The sequence below is a fragment of the Penicillium antarcticum genome, assembly GCF_028974205.1.
Source record: "Penicillium antarcticum strain IBT 31339 chromosome Unknown utg000003l_segment0_segment0, whole genome shotgun sequence".
NCBI classification, from domain to species: Eukaryota; Fungi; Ascomycota; class Eurotiomycetes; order Eurotiales; family Aspergillaceae; genus Penicillium; species Penicillium antarcticum.
In genome coordinates, this window is record NW_026695301.1 from 722,845 (window position 1) to 743,733 (window position 20,889).

The following is a 20,889-nucleotide window of genomic DNA, read 5'->3' on the forward strand; positions in this document are numbered from 1 at the left end:
ATTGTCGGACCGAAAGGCTGATGAGTGAGAGCAGGAAAAAGCGAGTGATATGAGCCACAACGGATGTTTATAGTCGATCTCCAAGTCCAAAAATAACTGGGGTGAGGAATGTCGGATTAAGCACGTGGAGAATACGAGGTGCAGGGCTCCCGATCTCCGAAAGGGTCAAATCGAATAGTTCAGTTCGTTGAAATTGTCGGAACAGTTGAGGTATGGCGAGGAGATATAGAAGAAAAAGGGCCGGGGAAGAAGCCTAAAAAGGAAGAGAGGTCAGGCGCAGATATGATCAATCTCACTTATAAGAGAATCCCAAATCCATCGAGATTTTGAGCCTCTGGGTACAGGGGGTAAGCTAAGAAATTAATAAAATAAATTACCAAAAGAGTAAAAGAGTAAAAAAAAGAAAAGAGAATAAGAAAATAAAATTACAAAATTACAAAATTATAGAGATTATAGGAGTCCAGGATAGCACCGGTTCAGCTGGGTCTCAGACCGGGGGCCTGTGTGGAGAACTCTTATACAGCTGCCTCGATAGGTTTAGGCTCTTGGGGCACTCCCAAACTTTCCGGGGAGGCTGAGCTATACAGCCTTAGGCTGTGAACTCTTTTCCATACAGACTAGCAGAATAGACATGGATTCATAAAGCATCCAAACTATAGCCCACTTACTATGGTTTGCAGAGGCAAAACAGGGCGGAATCTCCTGTAGATCAAGTCTATTTTTGCTTTTTTTTTATTTTTGCTTCTCATTCTCATCCCGTATTTTCAAAGTAGATTTAGCCAAGACTGGAGGCCCTCAAGGAGAACATAGCTGTTCGATCGACCTCGCAAGGATCGATCTCAGGACCCTGGATTGTGGGTCGGAGCTGTCAAGCCAGCACCTTATACCTGATTGAGTAAGTCACCTTGTCCATCGCAGTGCCATTGTAGACCTCCCCTAGCGACCCACCGGCTCGCTAAGATTGGAGCTTAGACTGACAGGCGGAAGTCCACCGTTTCTACCCGTGAGTCAGAAGGAGATTAAACGCTCTGAACTCGGTAATCACAACCGAATGTAGAACTGCACGCCCAGAACTGTATGATGCTAGAGACAGGGGTCGCTCACCACTTGGGCTTTTTGGATTGGCGGCTACTATTGCAAGGTTTACGCGCAACCAGGGGGTCAGTCCAATCTCGCGGGATCGCCGCCACATCTCCATTCCTTGATGTCCTGGTGGCGAGCCTATATGCCCCCGGAATCCCCATCTTCTGGTACGCTTAAGCTACCACTGGACTGGAACGGGGTCCCATGTCATGATTGCATGTCATGATTGACGGTGTGCGACGTCCAGCCCGAACGAAATGATAGACCCCGATCGAATTCCAGAGGTATGCAGGGATGAGAGTCGTGAGATCACCTCTTTTCGTCTGCAAAAGATCCAGGACCACATTCCTGCAGGGTCCAGGCTGGGAAGTCGAACAAAGGTGAGAGGCGTTTACCTAGCCGGAAGTAGAGTAGGAGTTCAGGTGTGACTCCCCTGAAGGCTGCAGACTGCAGGCTGCAGACTTGTGCACCGATCGACCACGTTTTCTGGGGAGACATGTGTCTAAAGTCGGTGTGTGCCACCTTCTGATCTGGACTCTGACATTCTAACCTTACTACACACGTGGCACCACACTCGCACAGCATCTCAGGCCTCCTGTGAGACTGCTGTTTTTCTTTTTCTTTTTAATTCCAGGGCAATCAAGTCGGGCAAACTTGTTCCGAAAGGGCCCGGAATTGTTCGGGAGAGCATAGCAATGAATGAGAAGAACAACAGAGTTATAACTAAGAGCTAGAATCAAGACTAGAACTAAGACTAAGAACTAGTCCGTGAGATGGAGATGGCAGACTGGAGTCAGGAGAGACAGAGGCCAATCAGAGGCGGTGAGTCTCGCTTCTCGCGACATGCAACCCAAAGAGGTTTAGTGGCCAAAAGTACTGACTTCACTACTTTGGCCTCCATACCTTTCTCAGCCATTCTTTGCCTTTTTTTTTTTTTTGATTTTTTGATGGGTCTTGGGGACGGGGTGCATGCAGGTATACTGTAGTCCGCTGTCTGGCCTTGATTGTTCCGAAGCCAGGGGTACCTAGCCCTCTTGCACACCGAAGTAATCTCATTTAATCTCATTCCCTACCAATGAGAAAGCCCCATACATCATGACTATCCTTGACTTCCTACCTAGGTATATCCGGGTATCTACATGTTCCCCGCATGATCATGAATGTCTCTCCCCAGATACCAGCCATGGAATGAAGATCAAAAGACAAGCCTTCTCAGAATAAGAGCCATCGAGACCTTCAGCACTGCCCATGGACTGCAGCAGACTAACCAACTCTATTACGCCAAGAAGAGGCCAGTCTAGACGATCCGAACGCACGAGATCGTCCAGTGCCGCTCCACTGGGTTCGAGGAGCCTAACCTGGACCGGTCATCTGCAACGGCCTATTGCATCTGCTTCAGACGGACGTTTCTGCCGAGCACTCTAAGAGACTTTGGACAGATATCGTCTAGAGAGGGAACTGGAACTAGACCCAAAGTCTGTTTTTGCCTTAAACTTATTAAGAACTAAAGACAACAGGGATCGACGGGAGGGAGTCTATACCCCGAGTCCCGCGGATACACTTGTGTTTCGTCAAATAAAGATCATTAGCGTTAACTTTCTTCCTAAGCCACACTTCGGCCCCGTTTCAACTTCCTATGTGTCTTTTTCTTTTTAGCTCCTCTTTTTATGATCATACTTATTACCCGATGGCTGCTGACCCTTGCCAAGTGTTAACGCACGATACTTGCATTTGCAAATGGATGAGGCTGACAGCAGAAGTCCTGCATGATGTCACCATGACCTCCCATGAGCATATCTTATCATTTACAATGGGTTTTATTTCCGCGGCTTAGATACATGATGTAGACAGTCCAGCCAATGCTACATCTATTCCTCGCGTGTAATGGTGAGGAAGGCATGATGCCAGAGCCACCGCCTCCGTAGATTTTAATGGTCGGAGATTTATACCATACCGATGTCATCTGGAGAAAGTTGCCGTCCGCTCAGTATCCAGCATTCTACATGCGGCCCTGTTTTGTATTCTCATTATTTCTTCTCTAATGATACAAGACTGCACCAGACCGTTCTGGGCATCTGGATAATATACCTTTTTATGCTGCATGCGGAAGCAAGAGACCCAGTAAGCTCGCAGATCTATCTTGTTGTCCTTGGGAACAGCTCAGCCTTGGAACCTTAAAGACAACTCAGCCAAAAAGCTATCCACAGCCTGACACGCCAAGATGCCCTTCCACAAATCATCAATGGACATTAGACTGAAGGACAAGCACATCCTCAGTGCTTATTGCCGCCGACCGACCGGGGACGCAATTTACTCGGAACTAGATCTGAACGGGGTCTTAGGGGCCAAGAAAGGCGAGTTGCGTCCTTAGAACCATACAAAATTATTTTTCACGCTGTATGACTAACGTGGCTCTCATTAGGAAAACTCACATGGAGCTGTGAGAACTTTTCCGATTCTGCAACTGATGTCGCCCTTCGAATGGATGGCCCAAACGATGAGCCTGTTTTGCATGCGCAGCTCGACGACGGGGAGGGAAACATCTCCAATGACGAGCTGAATCTGGGTACATGTATCAAAAACGAAGATGGACATTTGCGGTATATGCAATGTTTCTAGAGAGATTCACGTTTCAATTTCATTTTCCGAGAAAAAGACAAGAAAAAGACAAGAAAATAGACAAGTGTTTGATTTGAGCCAATACCATCAGTGAGCCGGGGGAGTATAGGAGCCAGATTTCACAATCGAGAGCCCAGATCTAAGATTAAACGGCTTGAAACTCCAAACCTGACTCGGCCTGACCTAGAACCGTGTGACACAGCCAAAGAAAAACATAATGCTGTAGTCACACTACAACTGAGGCTGAAAATGAAACCTAGGAACACCTACAGAAATACAAACCCCAAAGCTTGCAACCTCTGAGCCCCGAAGAACAACCAAGAACACCCCAGACCACACTAACTTTGCACCCATCAAGGAAAAGCCATTGACCCACCGGCATCTCAGAAATTCCCCGGCCGTCGATCCTCAACACCCAAAATCAGTTCATGTCCCCAGCAAAGAATGCCCAGAATAGCCCTGTCATCTCATTGCCCCAAGCCACAATGACCATAGCCGAACAACCATACCGGAAACAGTAAAGGCGGGAATATCGACAATGCCCAAAGCCTCGAAAAAGGCGCCACTAGCACCCAAGCCCTCGGTAGACTAGGCCCTGCAGAATACAGTTAGACAGCGGCCAGGGTGAGATTTGCGAGATTTGCCTTGTCCTTGGCATTGGGCTTGTGCTTATGGGACTGGTATGGGTGGGGTCCAAAATGGTATGCAGATGCCCCGGTCTTTTTCGTGAAAAGAAGCGGTTAGGGGAAAGGCTCGCGTCTTGGTATTTTCTTTCTGCTCGGCCAATCGTGCGCTTGGGTGACGGTCCTTGTGGACTTTCGGGCCCGACTGTTTCTTTCCGCTATGCCTGAGTTGGTGTACCACGCGCCAGTTAGGCGAGCTGCGGAAGTTTCAGGTTTGGCTTTGGTTTTGGTTTCTCTGGTTACCCTTGCTTCCTATGGGGTGACGGTTTGACTTGTTCGTAGGAGTCTTCGTTAGTTTGAAGGCAGTAATTTAGTCCCGAGTCCCGCGTGTCTATTCTGTGGGGTCTATATCTTTTTTTTTTTCTTCTTCTTGCAGGCACGGTACATGCACATCCCTCCGAGCCGTTAGGGGGAAATATGTATGAGACTAAGTGCGCATCATCGATCCAAAAATACCCTCGCGGGTCGCAAATGGTCGTTGTAAATTCCGCTGATCTTTATTTCCTTTGTTGCCCCGAGATCTGGCGGATCGACTTTTGTTCATTTTGGTTTAGCGTCGCAGCATGGAGACTCCTTCGTCGTTAGGTATCGACCGGGGTGTGGATGTCGCCGAAATCACCGAAAGTACCGAAATGAGAACAACTCAACGTCGCGCATTTTCAACTTCTAAGCGAGCGGCTCCTTTGATAATTACTTGGTGATTCTGATGCACAGGCCTTGGGGCCAGGATGGTGGTCGCTGTGGTGTTGATTGGTCTGTTTATACTTGATCCTATTGGGCCTGAAACCAAGTAGGCAGCTTATGAGACAGGCCACGGTCACGAAATCAAAAACATTGCTTAATCTGCTAGACCAAGGTCAAAAAAAAAGCCAATGGAATAGATGGTACCAAAAAGGTCTAGAGGCCTTAGGGATCTCAGGAACAAAAAAGCTATACTAAGTCACTGAGCCCTGACTTGGACAAAGCCTATATGCAACACGATGGGCGCCTCACTAGATCACAGTCATAGGAAATGTACCACGAGTAGAAGATTCTACATCCCTTACTGCCTTCTCTTATTGGTAGCAGATAAAGTGCGTCCGAAGTCTGCGGCCTTCTTTTTTCTTTGCTGGCTCTGATTTATGAAACCTTTACCGGAGATGTCTCATTGTCCTTCACCATCATCTTACTCGAGCTTACCATGACACGAGATGTTATTGAATAGCTTCGTGACATGACATGATTGCCTCAGTGATCAAGCCTCGTTCGTTGGCTTGCACTACTATTTATTCTTCTACTTCTCCGAGAACCATCTTTCTTTTCCTTCACTTCTTCTCTTCTTTCACTCTCTGCTTCGTCCTCTCTTCTCTATGATCATCCTTCGCCCATCATCGCCGAATGGCGGTGGATCTCATTCCATCACAACCCAGGAGAATTGGAGGCGTCATATCGATGCATTCATCAGACTACTCCGATAATTTTGACTATCCGGTCCGTCCAAAACATACTCATAATCTTGCATTATCTGGAAGTGAGAATCTGCTAACACTTACTTATTCCAGGTTCCCTGAATGCCCCACTTTACACAACCCTCCTTCCTGTGTCTTCCATTTGGAAAAGGTCACACCAGATAGACCAAAAGCAGGCGAGACTGGCCGGGGAATGACCATGTTTATACGTCCACCGGAAACTGAATCTAATGTCAATAAGCAATAATATATGGTACCTTGACATACAATCCCACATTACCCGACTTCAGGCGTGAGAATTTATACTAACACTGATTTACTCCAGGTAGTACGCCGAGTCACTTAACATACTCGCCTTTTACACGTCTACACTTCTGACGAGGTAGCAAGACTGATCAGTATAAGCGAGGTTTATCAAGGTAATACAACGTTGGTGCATCTATCAGATGAATCTCACCAACGATCGAGACTAAAGGGAAACGACTCTTGAAAATCCTTCGCAGAGTCTACCTAGGATACACCCGCATCTAATCGGAATCTACACTTATTGGCCAATGTTGACTGAAGCCTTTTCCACTTTCAAAAGCCGGTATCCCAACATGGCTTTGATTTACAGCTATTGGGCCCGATAATGTCATTCTTCAAGCCTCCGCGTTGCGCATGTCCATATTCCAAGCAGACATGGGCTCTGCTACTATTGGCCACGTCATACGCAACCGAGGTTCATGAATATTCTCTATTTTAAACACTCCGTTCCTTGATTTCAAAGTATCAGCTAGTTCTGTTACTTGATTTTGAATCCCGACATACAAACATCCACCGGAAGGAGCTCAAAGTTTATACACACACTACCACCATTGCGCAAATCTTCATTAGTAAACACTGTGTGTTGTTGTTTGATGTACACTAGTTCAGATGTTCCACCGGAAGTTGATTGGCATTTGTATAGTACCTACGTGGGCACCAGTTAGGATGAACGCATCCACCGGAAGTGGTAGCTCGATGCTTGCATGGCTAGCGTGCTGATACGCCACAAATGGCTCACGGTTGGAAAGGACGAGAAAATCTGGCAGGAAATCCACATCCAGGATCTGACCAACCTCCACCTGGCTCTGGGTGATGCCGCTGCTGCCCGTAAAGGTAAGACTACCTGGGGCGATGAGGGGTACTATTTGCCTAAGAGTGGTTCAGTTGTCTGGGATGATATTCAACGCGCCGTCGCACAGGCTGCTTTTGATCAGAAACTTACTCCTTCACCGGAGGCAGGGACCCTGAGTGAAGCTCAGCTTTTTGAGATTTGGTTCGGGGCTATGTACGCTTGGGGCAAATCGATCCATGCTAACAGAGTGCTTGATTGATCGCCGCAGCAGCCAGGTAGATTGATTGACCTCATTCCTGATATTGTTGAGGGCAAGGCGAAGGCTCTTGGGTTGTTGTAAGATCGAATGGATGTTTGTTATGCTCACTAGGAACAACCAATATTTATCGGCTATATAAAGAAGATAGACATATATGAGCTGCAGCTATGAGATACTTGATGAAGCCGTTATTTTCATTTTGATTAATTCTAACCCTGCCAGCTGTTCAGGAGTACTCAATTCAACAAGTGACGAAAACAGGAGATGTAGGGCCACTCTTGTTACTAAGATTGACACATGAGGCGACTCATCTTCCTAAACAGCACGACAACCCAATACTTCATGGAAATGAAGTATCTAACTACAGACGATGCCACTAGTGTGGTGGCCACAGGTTTTCCACGCACTGGTTTTCTCTCTCCGTCGTCGTTTTCCATGACAGAACACGCCCAATTTCGGTGATTACTATCTGGATATTCTGTTAGAAATACCAAGTCTGGCAGAATTGGTCCTAGTTGCATGACCACCGCGGTCAATGATGGGGCTGCAGACCCTCAATGTGCCCTTGATATCTCCATTTGGCGGTGTTGAGGTGGGCCCCATCCAATTGTAAATCGAGAGCGCACACAAAACAACTATTATTAATGGGAAGTGAAATACTCTGGAAACCAACGTGAAAGAGGGCTTCGCTGGTGTCAGTAAGTTGAGGTCATCATCGAAGTCGTAATCTGAGCGTTATTTGAGCCGTCATTTGAGAGATGGCAAGGGCATCCCAACTTCTAAAGCAATATATACCACCATTCTTTGATCACTACTCTACCGAACGATCCTAACAATCTACACCTTTACTAACACTCAGAAATCCTAAGATCTCCATTGACGTGCATCTATCTAATCTACCTAGGTATCTATCTAATGGGATATGAATAAGGGAAAAAGCCGAACCAGCGCTGAAAGAAAGAAAGAAAGAAAGAAAGAAAGAAAGAAAAAAAAAAAAAAAAAGAACAGGCACCTACCTAGGACCCGGCCCAGACCAGTACGGTCAAAATGGGTGCAAGAAATAAACGAAATATGAAAAAGCAAAGGAGATCATTTCAAGTCATGCATGCCCATTGCAATCATGAGATGTAAACGTAAAGAATCGGCTAAATCGCAGAATGCTCCTATCCCATGATTTTTACCCTCCCTTTTCCTCCCCTCCCCTCCCTTCTCTCGCCCTATGTTCCTCCTCTTACTATTAACTTTGAAAGAAAAATAAAAATATCGACCAACGACCCTATGTACTTTGTCCATTTCCTCCCAGCTCACCCCTGCCCGTGGGTGAGACGAATCTCGAGTTTAACTAACGCTATGGTGTGTCTGCAGACCGCTTAGATCTGGTACACCGTGCGCAGTTTCTGGGCCACGGGCTGGGGGAGCTGGCCGAGGAAGTCGTCGAAGTTGGGTATCATGTTTTTGTACCCTTGCAGGACCTGATTTACGAGATTAGCACGGCATTATCATGTTTCCGAGTAGATGTTCTTACCTGCTGGAACGAGACCTGGATCTCGCGGTACTCGTCCTGCGCCAGCGACTTCGCAGGGAAGGTCGAAATGGCTTGGAAATAGTCGACCAGGCTCGACTCCATGGCCTGGGGGTTTTTTGTCACGACCTGGTTGAAACCGAGGAAGGCAGAGGCCTTCTCACGGGTGAAGTCAATCTTGTCCATGGATTTCAGGAAAGGTCCGGAGCACTCGCTCAGGCGTGGTGCCATCTGGTCGGCGCAGCAGAATCCCAACCGCCCCAATGCCATGGCTGCATTCTCGTTAACGGAATCGATGATCTCCTCGTTGTTAATAATGGCAAGGAGGCTGTGGTAAAGCTTGTCTGCGTATGGCGTGAGACCGGCGTTTTCGTTCACGGCGATCTCACCGCAGGACCAGCAGGCGTTGTTCAAAACACTGAAACCGGTGTGGCGATCGTCATCGCGGATAAGGTCCAGATCGAGCTGCTTAATGAGGATGGGCGCGATGGTGGGGATGAAAGGTTCCAGGTGAGGGAAAATGCTTATGGCGCAGTCACCCAGAAGAGCGTATGAAGACTGGCGGACTTCGTAGTTGGAATCCTCCATGCAGTAGCAGAGGATATCGAAGAATCGTGGTTGCGAGGAAGAAACAAGCTCACCACTCTTGCGCGGGTCGATAGCCTGAATGATGGCACTCAGAAGATCCAGGCTGGTGACCAGGAAGTCCTTGTCGGGCTCATCGAAAGCAGCATTGTTTGCTGACTGGAGAGATGCCTGCAGGTTTTCATAAATGATCCTGATGCAGCGCTGGAAAAGAGGGGGTGCGAATTCTGCAAAAACATCGCCATAGGCGGCAGCAATGTAGCCAAGGCACTCGAGGAGAGGGAAGAGCTCTCGAGACTCGTCGCTGACAGAGTTGTAGCGTCCAATAAGGGCAGGCATCAGGATACCGACCAGGTGAGGCTTGGAAAGTTCGCTCATGACACATTCGGCCAATGTCTGCACACAGTCGTAGAGAATGTACATGTTTCTGTCCTTGTATTTTCCGAAGCATGCGACGAACTGGCGCAGGATAGGGTCGCAGTATGGCAGAAGGTTTTCATCAGCCTTCTCTTCCAAGCTGGCGAATGCCGACGCAGCAGCTTCTTGCACCTTCTTGTTGCTGTCCAGCATGCGGTGAAGGATGCCTTCCATCATAGGCTCGAAATATTGCGCTTTCTGGGATGGGTCACGAAGACCTGCGGCCCAGCCGGAGTAGCGAGCCAAGCACCAGCAAGTGATCTGTCGCACGACAGGCTGGGCATCGTTGAGTAGTGAGATCAAGTAAGGGACGAGCTCTGGGAGGTGGGGAGTCACGGCATCCATGCATCCGTCGGCAACTGCGCCCAAGGTGAGGACGGCAGCTTCACGGTTGGGCCACTGCTCATGGCGGAGAGTCTCCTTCAGGTAAGGCAGAAGAATTTCAAAGACGGGACGATGGTAGACGTTGGAGAAGACGTCAAGGGCTGCAGCAGAACACTTGCGCAAGGTCCAGTTGCCCGAAGGATCGTCACCAAATTCGGAGTCCTCGATTTCGCCTTCGCTGAGTTCATCATCCTCTTCCTCCTCGACCTGTTGCTCCTCTTGGGCATTCGCTTGGTCGCCCTGCTTATTTGAGTTCAGACGGTCGGCCTTGGACTTCGCGAACTGTGGCTTAAGATCCTCAGCGCGGTCCTCGGTATCAGCATCATCCTGCTCAGCCATCAGTCGAATAACCTCATCCTCCTCGTAGATCATGTTCTGAAGCAGGACCGGGATGATTTTAGGCATGAAGGGAGCGAGCGCCTGCTTCAACTGTGCCTGCTCTCCAGCACCGATCCAGAACTCGGCTGCATCGAGGGCTAGCTCCGGATCGTCCTGAGACTGCTGCTGCATAATAATGTAGTTGACCAGACCCTCCATGTGCGGGGCAAGCTTCTCAGGCGCGAACTCGACCAGCTGGGAGAATGACTGGCAAACCATCTGTCGGACCTTGGTGTCCTGGTCACCGGACAGGTTGAAAAGCTGTGAAAGGAAAAGATCAAGCGAGGCCATCAATGCCTGAGGCTTGTAGGGAAGGAAGATGTGCACGGCACTAAGAGCGGTAGCACGGATATTGGAGCTCTCGCTGGAGCTGAATTCCAAGAGCTTGGGAATAATTACGTCAAGTGGGCGCTGTCCGGAGTAATCGCGGTCGAGAATCTTGCGGTTGTCCTCGCAGACCTTGAGCAGAGCTTCCATGGCAGCCTCACGAGTGCCAATGGTAACGTCACCAGAGGCATTGCCGACCAGAGACAAAAGCTCCTGGAGGACCTCGGGCCAGGACAACAGGCCGCCTTGGCTGAGGAGCTCTGTGATGATGCTACCAGCACCCCGCTGAACGTTGCGCTCGGGGTCGCGGAGCGCGAGCAAAGCTGCAGATCGCACAAAGACCAGGCTCTGGGGGGTAATGGTGTTGTAGGCGACAAAGATCTTGGTCTTGACGTTCATGGCGGCGGCAAATCGAATGGTGCTGTACTCCGCATTGCTGATCCCCGAGGAGGGAGGAGGGTGCGGGGTGGAGAAGAGGTAGGTGATGTAGTTAATGTAGTCGGGAGAAGATGTCGCTTGAGTAAGCATCTTTCAATAGAAAATATGAGGTTAGCTTTCATCCAGGTGTAGAGCCGCAGAGGCGGGCAAAAAAAGGAAAGCCAGTACCTGTTCAGCTTGCTTTCGAGCTGGACCGATTCCTCCAATAAGAGAGTCACGGAGGCAGCAAGCCAGCTGCCTCAATGGCTCCTCCTCAGGTTGCCAGTCCATCTTGTCTGGTGTATGGACTTGGGTCGACTGTTGTTAAGAAGTGTAGTCGAAAGTGCGAGTGGCACAGGAGCCCCGCCGAGAATGTGGGAACGGGCCCCTTCGATTCCCCAGATAGGACAAAGCGATCACCCACGGCGCTGGTCTGCTTACACAGATCCAGAAATAAAAAAAAAAAACTGAGAAAGAGCCGTAAGATCATGCAGAGCAAAGAAATGATGAAAAGCGTCGAGGGTACAAGAGGGGGTGCACAGGCAGAAAAAAACAATGTCGCTGAAAAGAGTAGGCGGTACGCAACTGTAAAGGTTAAAAGAATATCACTTCGTGTTTATATCACAACAAGAGTTAAATGCTTCAAGCGTCCAGACATGTTACGTGATAGAGGTATGCCCACATACCAGAGAGGCGAGAAAGGAAGGAGATTAGACATGGATATTTGGGATCTTATAGCGGCAAATGCCCGCGTAGAATCGCGCCGTATACTTGGGGACAGTGGAAGATGGAACAGGATAATTGAAAGGAGGAAGAAAGGTGATGGAGTTAGATTTGGAAATTATAGCGGACAATCACCGCTCTAAAATCCGCGAGATACTTTGACTCATATTCCCAGAACATCAAGCTAAGGGTCATCTTGTTTTTTGATATTTGGATCAACGCCTACACCACAAACACCACCCTTCTGACCGACATTCACGGCGGACAGCACGACCCGAATCCAGCTAAGTACCACATAACAGCGTATCATGCAATGAAGAACTGACCTTCACAGGCCAACGCCTTCACACACTGATGACCTCCAGGGCAGACAAGCATCAACGCATCAACGAAAATGCTTGCATCAGCCTCACCTTCTCGCAGACCAGAGCACCAAGCAACTAACCAGATCACCCATCCCAAATCGACAAGACCAAACCCCCAAAATCAAGCCCAAACCATCTTCTTCAAATCATAAACCAAATACTCCAACCAACCAGTTCTCTTCTTAGCATCCGCCAACGAAATAATATCAGACTCCTCAACAGCCGAATGCCCTTCAACAGTCCTCCCCTCACCAGCAACCATAGCACGCTCAATATCCTGCGCAATAGAGCGCACACGATCAATCTCTTTCACCGCAGCGGCCGTCGGACCAAGGCGCGGACTAGCAACAGACGTAGATAAAGGCAATCCCTTGAACGCAACGAAGCGCGTCGTGGCCCTCCTCACACCGCGCAGCCAGGAAACAAGATCCCATTCGCTATTTGCGCTGGCTGTTGTCTCCAGTGTGGACATGTTCACGTCGCTTTGAAGTGAACGCGTGTTGACACGGAGGGCATTTGTATCGCCGTCTCTGTAGACGATGACGAGGCCGACATTGCTTGATTCGTTTGCTTGGCTATCCGTCAGGATCGAGGTGATGTAGGTGCCGTAATGGATTCGCGAAATGGAGCGGAGATCAATGCGTTCGAATGAGAGGACTTTGTCAGTCTCCCAATCAAAGCGACAGCTGTAGACTGCCGCATCTGTGAGCAGGAGGACGGATTCCTCGAAGGGGAATGTGCGGAGGGTATTTGGCTGGCGGGGGGTGAGCATAGTCCAACCGCCGAGGAAGTCCTCTGAGGGACTTGAGATGACGATGTTGCAGCTTGTGTCGATGGCGTTCTGGCGGAGCTTTTGGACTGAGATTCCTGGGTCTGTTGTTTGGAGTTGGATGGCAAATTCGTCGAACACTTGTGTTGAGACGTTGCCTAGGAGGTAGTCTATGCAGGCCTGTGAGAAGAAGTCGTTTACTATGTTGTTGTAGTAGCGCGACAGGGTGAGGCCTAGGTCGTTGAGGGCGCCGCGATAGTCTCGTTTGCGGGTGCGGGTGTAGTCGCCTTTAAGGGCAGCTGTTGAGGAGTATTGCTTTGAGATTGCGTCGCCGTTGTCGGCCCATAGTGTGTTGAACCATTGGGTTGAGGAATCGCCGCCGAAGTCGATGTCTATGCCTTCGTTTTCAAGTTGGTGTTCGAGCGCCCATTGTCCAAAGGCGCATTGGGCGACGCCCGTGCGGTCGAGGCAGTCCATGCAGTTGGTTCGCATGATACCCTTTTGGGTCTGCAGAATATCGTTGTCGACGATTATTGTGTAGCAGAACTCGTTCAGTGTGTCTTTCAGACGGTCAACCAAACGAGACACGTTCTCAAACTTCATTCCGCGGCATTCACGGTGGAAGTCGAACCATTCCAGGTTCACTGGAGTGCCATCAATGCCGCCGGCTTCATTGAAGGATTTTGTGTATCTCTCGTATTGCTCTCCCAGCTTCAGCTCACCGGCGAGCTTGTCAATGAGGGAAACAGCCTGGATCTTACCATACCTCCGACTAAACTCCCGGAAGTGTCTGCCCAAAGCAAGGAGATTGGTATCCGCAGAATGATGCAACACAGGAATCGGCTTCAAAGCATATGGCGACTGAGAGAAATACAACGGGATTGAGCCTCGCACTTGCATATAAGAATAGGCAGGCCGAGACGGATTCCAATCAGGAACCGAAAGAATCTGCTCAGTCTCAACAGTATTGGCAGTATTACCCTCGTCGTCAATACCACGGCGTAGGTAACGAAGACCCGGCCGATTAACAGAGCGGCGAGAAATGAGTGTCAGAAGATAATCACGCTTGTTGGCATCGATTTTAACAGCCTCTGCCTCGTGCTTCTCGCCGAGAATTTTACCTCCCGCAAGTTCCTCCGATGACTTCTCAGTGCCAGCAATGGTAAATTCACGCTGACCAACAAAGCCCTGGATAAGCGGTAAAACAAACCCATGAGCTCCATTCTCAATGAAAGCACTCATTAAATGTCTATTCCAGAAATACTGCAAAAGTCAGCAAGCAAGATCCCAAGTACTAAATAGCCAAGCATATGGTTCGCGCATACCAACGGATCAACAACTTTATGCAGCGGAAGTAAATCCTTCCGCGCTTCCTGTGTATAAACAGACCGTGTAAGATCATAATCATAAGAAAAGAAGAAGTTGCGCGAAGCAAACAGAAGCCGTGTATATCTCAGCAGCTTCGGCAAGAGATCAGTAGCCTGATCGGATTTCAGTCGATCAGAGTCCAAATCACCAGCTGCATCAGGCTTATCTGCCTGCAAAGAAAGAAGCTCGCCCTTTGCACCGCGGGCCTCACCGGAGGGGCTAGACACATCATCATCAAAAGGTGATTTGGCCACTTGAGCCGAAGCCTGAGTCTGAGCTTGAGCAGCAGCCGAATCAGGACTAGAAGCAGGAATATCCTGTTCCATAGCCCCAGGTCTCGGCAAACCAAGATTCTTGCGTGACAACCAATTAGCCGCAAAGCGACCAAACCTCACTCTCTTGCCGATGACGTCTTCCGCAATACTCCCAACACTAGCACCGCGGGCATGATGTGTCTCACGAGTCGGGGACGCAGGCAAGCTACCGATCTCGGCTTCCGCACGGTCAGTTTCATTATCGGGTAGATCGTCTTCGTCATCATCCGAAGAATCAAGCGAAAGGATCTCCTGTACTGTATCTTTTCCAGCTTGGGCGATTGCGCGAGTGGCGTCTGCTTGGGAGGAGATGGGGATAATGGCTACATTTGTCACGGCGTAGACGGGTCGGTTTTGGATTTGGGCGACTTGTTCTCGCTGGGTTATTGATACTAGGAAGGAGTATGAGGCGACGGATAATAGGCCTGTTGTGTGTGGGTGAAACCCCACGGGTTAGTTTGGATCATTGTGGGGTTTGAGGTAGCTGTGGCTGTTTCATGTACCTATTAAGCCGTGGGCTTCCAAGGCGTCTTGTCCTTCGAGGGATTCTGAGGTTGGGGTTGGTAGGGCGGTTATCTTATTTGTTTTGTAGTCGATGCGGATTGACGAGGCTTCATTGTTGCTTCCGCTGGTGGATCGACCGTTTGCTGCGTGGAGGACTAGGCCGTCGACTGCGGCGACGATGATCAGCTTGCGCAGGAGAGGCATCTTGGTTCTCTCCCCCTTAGTTGGGGACTATTCGACCTGAAGAGGCAGAGAGAAGAGAAGAATCTCGGATGGGCATGTTCCATAAACAGCTGACTACATCATCGGCCCCACCATCTATTCCAAAATCCAAAGAAACTGAACTATATACAAAACAAAACGCATACTCAGAGTCATATCCAGTCGTTCAGACATCTCTATCTGAGCCCGAGTTCTGCAACTCTGGCATTTTCGTAGAGTAAAAATACAATTGAAGCATACACCGTTAGAGCTGACTGTTCTGCTTGGTGTGCTTCGCAGTCTGCCTGTCGGTACGTGGGAACGTCGGCCCTGGCTCTCCATCACTTGCCTCGGCGAAATTATTCATGTTGATTCCATTGTGCTCCACATCGTATGCGTGGATGAGCCCTTCACGGTCGCCGTTTCCATTCAGGTATGCGCTCGAGGAGCTGCGGCGAGACTGCATCGAGCGGCGAGTCTGGAAGCTCGCAATGGCATCCGTTGGAACTCCATCCTCGTCTAGCTTAGAGTTCACCATGTGGTGTCCGTCGGGGTCGTGGCGCGACAGGTTCAGGAGATACACGCCGGTGAAAATGATGAGGAATCCACAGAGCAGAGATATCGTGTTGACTGCATCGGTGGTGTTGAATCCCTTGAAGAGAATGAAGGAGGCGCAAAGGGTCGCGGTTGTGAAGGTAACGTAGTAAAGCGGGTTCACACTGCAGAGACCACTCATTAGTATCGTGGCTTCATCCGGAGTCATTTCACTTACATCGAGGTGGAGAACGAGTTCAAGGCCTTGTTGAAGTAGTTCATCTGAGTAAGAATGCAGAATCCAGTCACGATGGCGAAGACATAAGTCGAGGCATGGACGAATTGGTTGTTGCCCGCAAATGTCAACTTGACCGCAATACCGAATGCCTTCACAGACATGACCGAAACCGATCCAACAGTGGAGCAAATCGAGATGTAGATCAGAGGATTCTTCTTGCCGTAGACCGGGGCAACCCGATAGATCATCAGCGTGGAGAAGATCGCGACCGCCAGACAGTAGACGAGGAACCCTGCGAGGAAAGAATCAGCGGTCTGCCGGCATCACATACCAATCTCGAGTCCGGGTCATACCTGGCTGAACAGCATATCCGAGAATCTCATTGACGGTTTCGACCTGCTTGTCGGGAGGCGCATGAAGAACGATGATGACCGACCCCAACAAACACATCGCACATCCCAGCTTGCCCAAAACACCGAGTTTCTCCTTGAGAAAGTACGAGCCGAGGACCGACCTGTGATCGTCAGCCAAGTGTCCATATATCCAGACCACGTCGGGAGCTCCCTACCCGATCAACACACTCAGCGCACCCAACGGCGTAACAAGAATCGCGGGCGCAAACGCATAGGCCGCAAAGTTGGCCACTTCACCGAGTCCCACTGTAAACCTCATTAGCTTCTGACCAGCCCATCGATGCTGATTCTGACGCGTACGTAGAGAGACACCAGCCCACCACACAGGGCTCTTCAGATATGAGAATCCTTCACCCTCAAAGCCATGTCGCTCGGATGCATGATTCAACCCCTGCAGACCATTAGCCATCTATTCACTTCTACCGACCGAGTTCCAGGTCGCAAGATCGTGGGCAGACGAACCAATTTCGTAATAACAAAGCTTGTACCGATTCCCATCGTCGAAACAATGGCTAGGATGAGTCCGACATATCTAAGGGGTGCGCGCAACGATGTTAGAGCTTCTGGCCAGTTTGTTCACAGCAATTCGAATGGGAAGACATACTTGTCTGGAAGCATCTTGACGTAATTTCTGAGGAGCCGAGTGCTCCTACTGTCGAAAGACCTCCAGTGCCGGCAATGGAGAGACAAGAGCGAACGACCCGGGTGAAGCCAAGAGACAAAAAAGAAGCGAAGGTCTAGAAGGTAGATGCAAGTTAGATGAAGAGGATGTGGTGCCTGCGTGCGGTGGGGTTCCGTTTCAAGTCAGGCCGATCGGGACGCGTAAGAGAACGGCTGAGTCTGGAGGCGAGCTGGAACTAATTAAAAGTACTGAAATAGAGATCTGAATAATGGAGAATCACACTGAGGTACACTGAAGCACACGGGATATAATTAGGTGGCCAGTTCCAAAGTCCCTTGTTAAGTTACTAGTCACATTAGGGATTATCCCTCGGTACCTGAACCTGCATTTCTCATTCTTGGACCCTGAAATGAGTGCGGCGATCGTTTCATCTCCGAATGCGGCGTTTCTATACATAGTCTTTCTCGAGAGATAAACTCGTACTATTGACTTCATGGCGTTTATGTAGTGGAAACTGCCTACTTAGTCTAGTGTCGGTACTTCCACCCTGGTCAGCCCCATAGAGGTGAGACATTCAAGTTCCAATGTACATTCCAATTGTCAAGTGTTCGACTTGTATGCAGCATAAATTGGGTAATGAAGAGGACTAACTAGAACTTTTTGGTATCCTACACGTGGAATATCCCACGCCGAGACGCCTAAGTCCTATAGGGGAAATTTAAAAATCATAACACACCCAACACCGAAAACAAATTTTGGCCAAAGTATGAAAGTGGTATCTCGAAATCGCAAGGAAAGACCAGAGGCAGAAATGCAAATGAAAATCGGGAGAATTGGGGAATGTGCCGCGGACTGAGGTTTAATCCAGATGCGAGAACAACGAAATCGCGTGTCCCAGCGGGGACGCGCAGGGGAAAGGGTCGAACATACCTGTGAGTAGTCAATGATCAAAGACACTGCGTCCGCCGGTCGAGGTCGTCGCTGGCAAATAGCATTAGTAGAGAGTGGCCATCATCCAAGATGAGGCCATATGATAGGAGAGAGGGGCCCCTGAGTCGGGCCTCGTGACGATTAGTCTACGACGAGCGGCGGCGCTTGGTGTCAACAGTGGTTTCCACCAGATCCCATTCATCGTCGTCGTCGTCTTCGCGAGACCGTTTGGAAGACAGGATCGCGCTGGGTTCAGCATCTGCGACTGAAGTGTCTGCCTCAGCCAGCACGACTGCCTCGGATTCGTCCACCTTGGGGGCGTATTCGCCAAAGTTATCCTCGAAATGTTGCTCATCGGCACCTTCATCGTGAGCGAATTTGTGCTCGGGCTCGCCGGAGACTACGCCCTCAATGTGATCAAGTTCGTGCTCGGTGTCTTTCGCGGGGGATTGCAACACATCTGGAGCTATCTCAAGCAAATCATTTGAATGATCAGGGGTTTGCTCCTTGCCAGATGCTTCTTGTGGTGCACCATTCGAGGTAGGCTCAACTTGTTCATTGAAAGTCTGATCGCCTTCAGTGTTGAAGGCATCTGCCGATACGACTTCATCCGTGGGGGCGGCATCTAATTCATCTTCGTCTCCATCAGGCCCGGGTGCATGATCGGCAGGAGCTTGAGCACCACTGTCATTATCCTCGCCGGTAAATTCATCCTGGAAGTTCCCTTGATCACCGAAACCATTGTCTTCGTCGTTGTAGTATTCGGCATCGAAGCCACCATTTTCATCTTCATTTTGGTCATATTTAGCTTCCGCAGCATCTGTCGAGACATCTTCGATCTGCTCTGTGATCTCAGCCTCACCAGATAGCGGGGCCACAGTGGCCGTAGATTCGCTCTGTTGGCCTTCGGAATCGTAGTGACCTTCGTTCTCGTTATCGTAATTTTCACCTTGATCATCATCGTGGAGACTATCTTCTTGGACATGTTCGCCTTCAAAGTGTTCGAATCCAGACTGATCATTTTCTCTGCCTTTAGGCTGACCTTGAAGAGCGTCATACTCTGGTGCAGCCCGGGTCTGTTCTTGGACAGCGGCGGATGCAATATCCTCCTGCGGCAAGTCCTTTATTTGGGCATCACCCGGACGAGCTTCCTTAGGCGGGCTCTCGTCAACTGGAGCGGCCTGCTCTTCACCAGATGAAGCAAGCTGAGTGACATGGTCTGATTGTTCTGGCTGAGCTTCTTGGCTGGAAGACCCACCCTCATGTTGCTCGGTCTCATGGATTCCAACATCATCTTCAGAGCCGGGCTCAAGTTCATCAAATTCAGCCCATGGGTGGATTCCTGAGAGTCCCTTGCCATCATTGGCAGCGTCAAGGAGATCAGCAATTTCAGCTGGGAACGCGCGCTTGCTGCTTAGTGTTAGATAGAGAGCTTCAGCATCTGTGGTGCCATCGTTGTGGCAAAGTCGAAGGTAGAGATCAACGACCTGGTGCAAAGTAACTTGGGATGCGTGGAAAGAGTCCTAAAAAAGGGGTTAGTTTGTTGATCAAGGGAAAAAGTAGGAATGAACATACCTCTGTCATTTGAATACCAAGCACATCGATATCAATAACAAGGACCTCATTATCCGCCACATTACCCTGGAGCACCTGGCGCAGAGCCTTGAACAATTCACCAACGTTTTCATACGCCACATCTTCATCATGAAGGAAGAATGTCTCTGCTGAGTCACCCTCAAGAGGTGGGAAGAGAGCGATCTCATTGTCTTGATAATAGATTTTCACAGGATGGAGGGATTCATTTCCATTCTCAGCGTGAGCCTCTTCCTCATGTGAAGGTTGTGGCTCTGCATGCTCGAACGCAGAGGTATTAGCCTGAGGGTCTTCAGGGGGAGCAGCCTGGGTCTCTTCGAAGGAAGTCTGGACTTGACTAGTCTCCAGGCTTTCCGTTGCCTCAGGGTTCTCATCTGTGGCCAAGAGAGAATGGTTTTCTGTCTCTTTCACCTTCAGACCAAGATCAACTTGTTCGTGGTTTTCAGTGTTTTCAGTATCGGTGCCGTTTTCGGTCGGGTTCTGGACAAGGGTATCCTCCTCCGTGGCGGGAGCGATCTCGGTGTTAGGGGGCTGGGTCTCGGATACTTGAGACTCAATTTGATCTTGTTGAAGTTCGGTGGGAACGCTAGGAGTTCCCTGTACTTGCAGGGTGGGTTGTTCGACCATGACTGAGACTGTCTCATTTACCTCGATGGGCTTGCTCGTATCTTCGGTGGTCGTGCTTTCTAGTTGGATAGTGGGAACTGGAATACCAACATCTTGGAGTTGATCGTCTTCAATCATCTCAGCTTCGTATGTCTCTTCTGTAAAATTCACATCGATGTCGTTATCTTGGTCGACGAGGTGAGCATCGATCATCGACCCCTCAGAGAGCTCATCAGCCATGTCGGCATCGTGTATGGCCTCGTTGAACTCGGTAGGCTGAGATGCGTTGGCAAACTCTTCCGCGCCCATCATATCGCTGTCCATATTGGAGGTATGATCATGATCCTCCATGAAGTCGATGTCGATATCAAAATCGTCAACCTGCCCCTGGTAGGGCGAGGCCATCTCCATAGAGTCTTCCACAGGGGGGACTTCCATGGTGGGGAATGGTACAGAAGGAACTGCTGTCATGGCAAAAAAAAACGCGC

General features: G+C 49.5%; 6 protein-coding genes across 6 annotated transcripts; 2 read left to right on the forward strand and 4 right to left on the reverse strand.

Moving 5' to 3' along the window:
* Positions 1–3,304: 3,304 nt before the first annotated feature.
* N7508_002975 (CVNH domain-containing protein) lies at positions 3,305–3,702 on the forward strand (the record flags this gene model as incomplete). The annotated part of the gene is made up of 2 exons (XM_058461041.1): positions 3,305–3,446; positions 3,506–3,702. The coding sequence occupies 2 exons, from the start codon at positions 3,305–3,307 to the stop codon at positions 3,700–3,702; spliced, it is 339 nt and encodes a 112-aa protein (XP_058321618.1).
* A 3,141-nt stretch (positions 3,703–6,843) lies between these two features.
* Positions 6,844–7,272, forward strand: N7508_002976 (uncharacterized protein; the record flags this gene model as incomplete). Its single annotated transcript, XM_058461042.1, has 2 exons — positions 6,844–7,145; positions 7,212–7,272. The coding sequence occupies 2 exons, from the start codon at positions 6,844–6,846 to the stop codon at positions 7,270–7,272; spliced, it is 363 nt and encodes a 120-aa protein (XP_058321619.1).
* Positions 7,273–8,561: 1,289 nt separating this feature from the next.
* N7508_002977 (putative importin beta-2 subunit) lies at positions 8,562–11,512 on the reverse strand (the record flags this gene model as incomplete). Its single annotated transcript, XM_058461043.1, has 3 exons — positions 8,562–8,663; positions 8,717–11,332; positions 11,411–11,512. 3 exons carry the CDS (start codon positions 11,510–11,512, stop codon positions 8,562–8,564), a joined length of 2,820 nt encoding a protein of 939 aa, XP_058321620.1.
* A 918-nt stretch (positions 11,513–12,430) lies between these two features.
* N7508_002978 (uncharacterized protein) lies at positions 12,431–15,468 on the reverse strand (the record flags this gene model as incomplete). The annotated part of the gene is made up of 3 exons (XM_058461044.1): positions 12,431–14,341; positions 14,404–15,185; positions 15,264–15,468. The coding sequence occupies 3 exons, from the start codon at positions 15,466–15,468 to the stop codon at positions 12,431–12,433; spliced, it is 2,898 nt and encodes a 965-aa protein (XP_058321621.1).
* Positions 15,469–15,730: 262 nt separating this feature from the next.
* On the reverse strand, positions 15,731–17,268 carry N7508_002979 (DUF803 domain membrane protein; the record flags this gene model as incomplete). The annotated part of the gene is made up of 7 exons (XM_058461045.1): positions 15,731–16,184; positions 16,238–16,529; positions 16,591–16,751; positions 16,806–16,896; positions 16,951–17,041; positions 17,113–17,182; positions 17,255–17,268. The coding sequence occupies 7 exons, from the start codon at positions 17,266–17,268 to the stop codon at positions 15,731–15,733; spliced, it is 1,173 nt and encodes a 390-aa protein (XP_058321622.1).
* A 1,080-nt stretch (positions 17,269–18,348) lies between these two features.
* On the reverse strand, positions 18,349–20,839 carry N7508_002980 (uncharacterized protein; the record flags this gene model as incomplete). Its single annotated transcript, XM_058461046.1, has 2 exons — positions 18,349–19,725; positions 19,778–20,839. The coding sequence occupies 2 exons, from the start codon at positions 20,837–20,839 to the stop codon at positions 18,349–18,351; spliced, it is 2,439 nt and encodes an 812-aa protein (XP_058321623.1).
* Positions 20,840–20,889: the final 50 nt, after the last annotated feature.